Source organism: Sapajus apella, unplaced genomic scaffold (assembly GCF_009761245.1).
Source record: "Sapajus apella isolate SASKATOON/1434 unplaced genomic scaffold, GSC_monkey_1.0 scaffold119, whole genome shotgun sequence".
Lineage (NCBI taxonomy): Eukaryota > Metazoa > Chordata > Mammalia > Primates > Cebidae > Sapajus > Sapajus apella.
The window spans coordinates 4,656,370-4,662,441 of NW_022437059.1; the positions used below are offsets into that span (position 1 = coordinate 4,656,370).

At 52.1% G+C, this 6,072-nt stretch overlaps 3 protein-coding genes across 10 annotated transcripts in view; 1 reads left to right on the forward strand and 2 right to left on the reverse strand.

The window, feature by feature from the left end:
- NECTIN4 (nectin cell adhesion molecule 4) overlaps positions 1–3,582 on the reverse strand; it is a 28,391-nt gene extending 24,809 nt beyond the window's left edge. For 5 of the 6 annotated variants that reach the window (XM_032260893.1, XM_032260890.1, XM_032260891.1 and 2 more), the window contains exons 1-2: positions 3,261–3,582; positions 2,214–2,382 (exon numbers count right to left, since the gene is read on the reverse strand). In XM_032260893.1, coding sequence (XP_032116784.1) covers positions 2,214–2,382; positions 3,261–3,563 — 472 coding nt within the window. In that variant the 5' untranslated portion in view covers positions 3,564–3,582. Of the gene's footprint in view, positions 1–2,213; positions 2,383–3,140 lie in introns of all 6 variants that reach the window. The other variant, XM_032260895.1, reaches the window with a different exon arrangement.
- On the forward strand, positions 3,392–5,353 carry KLHDC9 (kelch domain containing 9). 2 transcript variants are annotated; one of them, XM_032260919.1, is made up of 4 exons: positions 3,392–4,082; positions 4,364–4,523; positions 4,616–4,814; positions 5,073–5,353. In XM_032260919.1, exons 1-4 carry the CDS (start codon positions 3,562–3,564, stop codon positions 5,237–5,239), a joined length of 1,047 nt encoding a protein of 348 aa, XP_032116810.1. In that variant the 5' UTR covers positions 3,392–3,561; the 3' UTR covers positions 5,240–5,353. The 2 variants fall into 2 exon arrangements, with proteins under 2 accessions (XP_032116810.1, XP_032116811.1); XM_032260920.1 differs by lacking the exon at positions 5,073–5,353 and having other exon boundaries at positions 3,421–4,082; positions 4,597–4,776.
- A 192-nt stretch (positions 5,354–5,545) lies between these two features.
- PFDN2 (prefoldin subunit 2) overlaps positions 5,546–6,072 on the reverse strand; it is a 17,913-nt gene continuing 17,386 nt past the window's right edge. Inside the window, exon 5 of one of the 2 annotated variants that reach the window (XM_032260939.1) lies at positions 5,546–5,855. In XM_032260939.1, coding sequence (XP_032116830.1) covers positions 5,679–5,855 — 177 coding nt within the window. In that variant the 3' untranslated portion in view covers positions 5,546–5,678. The remainder of the gene's footprint in view (positions 5,856–6,072) is intronic. The other variant, XM_032260940.1, reaches the window with a different exon arrangement.

Sequence of the window (6,072 nt, forward strand, 5' to 3'; positions counted from 1 at the left end):
TTGACCTCGTGATCCACCCGCCTCGGCCTCCCAAAGTGCTGGGATTACAGGCTTCAGCCACCGTGCCCGGCCCATTCATTTTCTTTGAGACAGAGTCTCACTCTGTCACCCAGGCTGGAGTGCAGTGGCACAGTGTGGGCTCACTGCAACCTCGGCCTCCCAGGTTCAAATGATTCTCGTGCCTCAGCCTACAGAGTAGCTGGGACTACAGGCATGCACCACTACACCCAGCTAATTTTTTTATTTTTTCAGTAGAGATGGGGTTTCGCCATGTTGGCCAGGCTGGTCTCGAACTCCTGGCCTCAAGTGACCCACCCACCTTGGCCTCCCAAAAATGTTGGAATTACAGGAGTGAGCCAACACACCCAGCCCAGTTGCTGGTTTTCTGTATGTACTGAACAATGCTAAGAACCAGAGATGGTTCCAGGGTCAGAAAATTGGGCTAAGGAAGAGAGAAGACAGAGTAAGAGCTTTGTGAAGGTTTGAGGCAAGGAGGCATAGATCTGGGGCTAGGACAGACATTTAAGGTGAGGTAGGAAGCTGGGTGCTTGCTTGCTAGAGATAACGTAGACCCTTGGCTGACTGAGACAAAGCCAAAGTCAGAGGTCACATCAGGATTGGAAGACCTTCAGGATATTCAGTCCCTGCTCCCATGCCTGGACAGAGGTTGTCCCTGTATATTATTAGCAGGTGAAGGCAAGTCCAGAGCCCTGGCTGCCCTTCTCCCTGTGTCTCAGAATTTTCTCTCACCTCTCCCTTTCACTTACCTTTTTTTTTTTTTTTTTTTTTGAGAGTCTCACTCTGTCACCTAGTCACCCAGGCTGGAGTGCAATGGCACGCTCTCGGCTCACTGCAACCTCCGCCTCCCGAGTTCAAGCATTTCTCCTGCCTCAGCCTCCCAAGTAGCTGGGATTACAGGTTCGTGCCACCACGCCCGGCTAATTTTTGTAGTTTTAAGTAGAGATGGGGTTTCATCTCTACCCCATCAGCCTCCCACCTCAGCCTCCCAAAGTGCTGGGATTACAGGCACGAGCCACCGCACTGGCTCCTTTCACTCCTCTTAACGCCCTTTCAGTTTGTGTATCATTGACAAGGTCCTTATAGTGCACTGCAGATGCTCTCCCGCGGTGTGAGGCATGTATCATACAAGTCCAAGTTGGCTGGTTTGCTTTCTTTCTCTCTGTGTCTCTCTTTCTGGCTTCTGTTCTCCCTCCTCCAAAATATAGATTTGGTTCAAACTAACCTAACAAGGTAGGAGTCCTAGGTAGATCCTCTCCCAGGGTCTTGGGTTGGCAAAGCAATGGATAGATGCTTCCAGCTATTAGAGGACCTGGAAGCATCTAGGAACAGAATTAGAGAGGGTACGGCCAGGGAGTATGTGAGGTTCAGCTCCATGTCTAACTAAGATGCCTACTGCTAAGGACTCAGAGTGAGAGAGGCAGCTGGGAGAGAGGAGTTGGAAAGGCCCTTGGGGTGGGGAGTTTCCATTTCTATCCAGGAGAGGCAGAAAATAAGTCTGACAGAACAGCCAAAGACTTAGGCAAAAGCAAGAGCCTAAAATGGACATACAGGCCAATAAGATTTAAGGAAAATTGTCCCACCTCTGAGGCAGGCCCTTGCCTAATCCTAGGAGTGTGACAGATCCGAATCCAGCTGTTGGGAGGTTGGCCAGTGAGAAGCCTGAGGGAGAAGACTGACTTTCAGATTTCAGCCAAGGACAGTAAAAGTTAGTGATTTTTTAGAGATTCTTACTGTGATTTTGGAAAACTGAGAACACTGCCAGTCATACTCAGGGAAAGCTATAGTTGGGAGGGCAGACTTTCAAAGCTATTGTTGAATCTTGGCTTTAAGGTACAGGTAGGGAGCAGGTCCTGGTAACCTTCCAGTCTCTATAACTGTGCCTTTCCTGCCCATGCTGTCCCCATGCTGTGTTCTCTGAGGACCAACAGTTGGGAAGAGGAGGGGAAAGCATTGCTGTGCTATTGGACCCTGCATCACATGCCCATCCTCACTGCACCCCTGGCCACTCTCTCTCTCTCTTTTTTTCTTTTTGTAGAGACAGGGTCTCGCTATGTTACCCAGGTTGGTCTTGAACTCCTGGCCTCAAGTGATCCTCCTGCCCGGCCACTCTCTGTGGTCTCAGTTTCTCAGGTATGATGGGGAGCAAGGTGATGTGTAGAAACCAAAGGCCACAAGAGGCAGTTATTACTTACACTTACAGCCCAGTCCCAGAGGACACAGATCCTGTTTTTGCCCCACCCCAGCTATGTTGGGAGGGAAAAAATCTGTCTGTATTTCCTCCTTCAACTGAAACCAATGAGCTTCCATCTGGGCCTCTTCAGTCATCACTGGGTCCTGGGAGCCAGAGTTAATATCGGGAACCTGGCTTAAATAAAAGAAAGATATCAGGGAAGGGCAGGAGTCTTTTTTTCTCATTTTCTCACTCTTCCCCCACTTCACCGTTCTAAGTCTGCGGGGGGGGGGGGGGGAGAGGGGGGGGGGTGGGGGGGGGAGGGGGGGGGGGGGGGGGTCCTGAGAGACTGGGTTCTGCTACCCTCTAGCGGCCAGAAGAAGGACTCTCCCACTCAATCAATCGGGACCTTCAAGCCTTTAGGAATAAACCAGCTGAGAAGGCCTAAAGAGAAATCATGCCTTTGAAGGTCAGGGGCACAGCTGGCACTAGAACCCAGGTCTCCTATCTCTCGGGCCAGTGCTCAGTCAACTTTCACTCCCCCACCCTCTGACTTTTGCTTCCCCTTTCTAGCCCAGCCCGAGTTAGAAACCCTGAAGCCAGCCGTGCGCGGTGGCTCAAGCCTGTAATCCCAGCACTTTGGGAGGCCGAGGCGGGTGGATCACGAGGTCAAGAGATCGAGACCATCCTGGTCAACATGGTGAAACCCCGTCTCTACTAAAACTACAAAAAATTAGCTGGGCATGGTGGCGCGTGCCTGTAATCCCAGCGACTCAGGAGGCTGAGGCAGGAGAATTGCCTGAACCCAGGAGGCGGAGGTTGCGGTGAGCCGAGATCGCGCCATTGCACTCCAGCCTGGGTAACAAGAGTGAAACTCCGTCTCAAAAAAAAAAAAAAAAAAAGAAACCCTGAAGCCAAATGATCCCTCCCAGCCCTAGTGGAGCAGCACCTGCACCTCAGATGTCATAACTGCAAATCAGTTCACAGCTGAAATCACAGAGCTTTCTTCTAAGGACCCGACTGCACTCCGCCTTTCTGAGGTTAACAATCTTGCAGGATTCTTCTTGACCTGATACAGCTCCCGTAGCCTTGGTGGTACCACCGGTACGGGTCCGGGTAGCCACCCAGGTGTCCTGTCTCCACGGTAACCGTTGCTTTGCGACCTTAGGTTTGCAGCGGTCGCGCTGCAGCCGCTGCAGTGGTTGCTGAGTGACGGCGAAGAGAAGGCGGGGGCTTGAGGTGGGAACCCCGGCTGGCGTCCAGTAGGGGGAGGTTCCCGGGGAAGACCGCGGAAGACGAGGTGCTTGGCCCGCCATGTAGGGGCGCGTTCCCCGCCGCAGACCCCACCGCCCTCCCTCTCCCCGGGCCGCATGGCGGGGGCGGTGCCCCCGGGTCGGGCCTCGGGCTGGGCCTGGAGACCGGTGGCTCGGGACGCGCTTTTGGCTCGGGCCTTCCATTCATGCACCGAACTGCGGGGACAGTTCTATCTCGTAGGTGGTCTCCTAGCAGGAGGAGCGAGAGAGCCCAGCAGCGACACGGTGGTCTTCGACCCGGCTAGGGGCCAGGCCGTACGATTGGGAGCCCAGGGAACCCCCCCGCGCAGTCACCACGACGCGGCACCCGTGGGCGGGCGTTGGCTCTGCGTGGTGGGCGGCTGGGACGGGTCGCGCCGCCTGGCAACAGTAACCGCGCTGGACACAGAGCGCGGTGTGTGGGAGGCGTGGACAGCGACCCCTGGCGACTGCCCCCCCGCCGGCCTCAGTAGTCACACCTGCACTCGCCTCTCCGACCGAGAGCTGCGGGTGGCTGGCCGGGAGGGCGGTATCCGCACTCAGCGACGCTATGGAAGCATCTATACGTTAAGGCTGGACCCCAACGCCCGCACCTATTGGTATGGCACCCCCTGCCCAAAACTTTTCACTCTTCTTTCATCTACACTCTGGAAAAAACAAAAGCCTGAAAGATTTCTCAGGCAGTTTATCCACGTCCTCACCCTAGCACCCTCCTTCCGGGGAAACCCACCATGTTTAAGCTAACTGAGCTCTCTACAATATTACCCTCCCTGTCACCCCACCTACCGCACTGCCCTGTGCCTCCTCTCCTTGGCAAGAGCGGTGGCACTTATATTTTCCAGAAAACCCACTCAGGCCTGATTTTCTGGCATGTCCACAGCTACAAGGAAGAAGGCTGCCACACAGCCTCACGCTCAGGTCACTCTGCGGCCCTGCTCCAAATTCCTGGGCCCCATCCAGGTCATCAGCTGTTGCTCTTTGGAGGCTGCAACTTAGCTGAACCAGAAGTAGCTGGGCATTGGAGTCATGGGAAAATCAAGGTATTAGCTCCTCACACATCTTGTTTAGGATGGGAAGAGGCTAAAATCGTGGTGGCCGGGTTTCTTTGGACAGTCCTTTCTTTCTCCCCAAGGAGGAACCACCTGTTGCCCCTCATTTGATGGAACAGCTTGCAAGGCTGGTGAGCAGTGGGCAGGGGTCCCAGAAGGGGCCCCAAGGACTACGGCATCACTCATGTTCTGTGGTCGGGCCCTTTGCTGTGCTGTTTGGTGGAGAAACTCTGACCAGAGCTAGAGACACCGTCTGCAATGATCTCTACATCTATGATACCCGTGAGAGCCAGACTAACGGTTGAAGGGGGAAAGGTGGGAAGATAGGGGAACCTAAAGACTGCAGAAAGAGGATGGAGTGATGGGGTAGGGAGGAGGAAAAATTAGTTGACAGGAGTTAAAGGAGTACACAGAATATTAAGCATTCAAAGAGGCCTACAAATCAACTGAGCAGAATAACAATGGGCAAGCCCTTGGTCGTGTTGAGTTCTACAAATGAGAGTGCTACTGCCTCAATAACCGTCTGCCCCTATCCAACAGGCAAGTCTCCTCCTCTGTGGTTCCACTTCCCCTGTGCAGACCGCCGGCTGAAACGCGTGGGCCATCGCACCTGCCTTTGGAATGATCAGCTTTACCTGGTTGGGGGTTTTGGTGAGGATGGCAGGACGGCCAGTCCACAGGTTTGCATCCTGGACCTCTTTATCTGAATAGTGCCAAGACATACTACTAAGCCTCGTTTTGTTTTGTTGCAAACCTATAAAGCATTATCAACAGCTATCTGCTTCACTTCAAAGCTTATTAAATTTCAATCTGACAGTCAACATTTGTCTCTGAAATTTGGGGGGGGAAGGGCAGTGAATAAGTGGACACATCTTTATTTGCAAGGAAAGGATAAAAATGGGTCCTACTCTAATATTATGAGTCATTAACCTAATGGAAGCGAAAATGACTTATTACATGCCATCCTGTGGCTCATAATGATTTCTACCCCTAAGTGGGAGAAAACTTCAGGCTACAGCTAAGCAATCTGACCAAAACATTTAATTAACAAAAAATATTACAATAGCAGAGAAAATAATAATAATAACAATAAAGAGAAATTAGAAGTGGGAGTCAGGGTAGAAAAAAATGCAAAGGCCTTGGTCCCTAGGAGACCAACACTCCAGCTGAGCTGGCCTTAGCCCCAGCCCCTTCTGAGTTTTCCTTGGCTGCTGGCTTCTCATCTTCTCCCATGAGACGAATGTTGTGCTTTTCCCGGAATTCATTTAGTTCTTTTCCCTTTGCCTGAAGCTGCTGTGTCAGTGTCTCAATGATCTTCTGTATCTAGAGGACAAGTGACAGGGATTATATAAGGAATTCAGAACTCCCTTCCCCCACCTGGAATGGACTATGGTTGGGGGAAGAATTAACACTTTTAACCTTACCTTTAATGAAGTAGAGGAGCCCAGAAACTAAAATTATTCCCTTCTTAACACAGTGGTTTAGTGGTTTATACACTTTAATGTATTTAGAATCACCAGGGCTCACAGGGCTGCTTTTT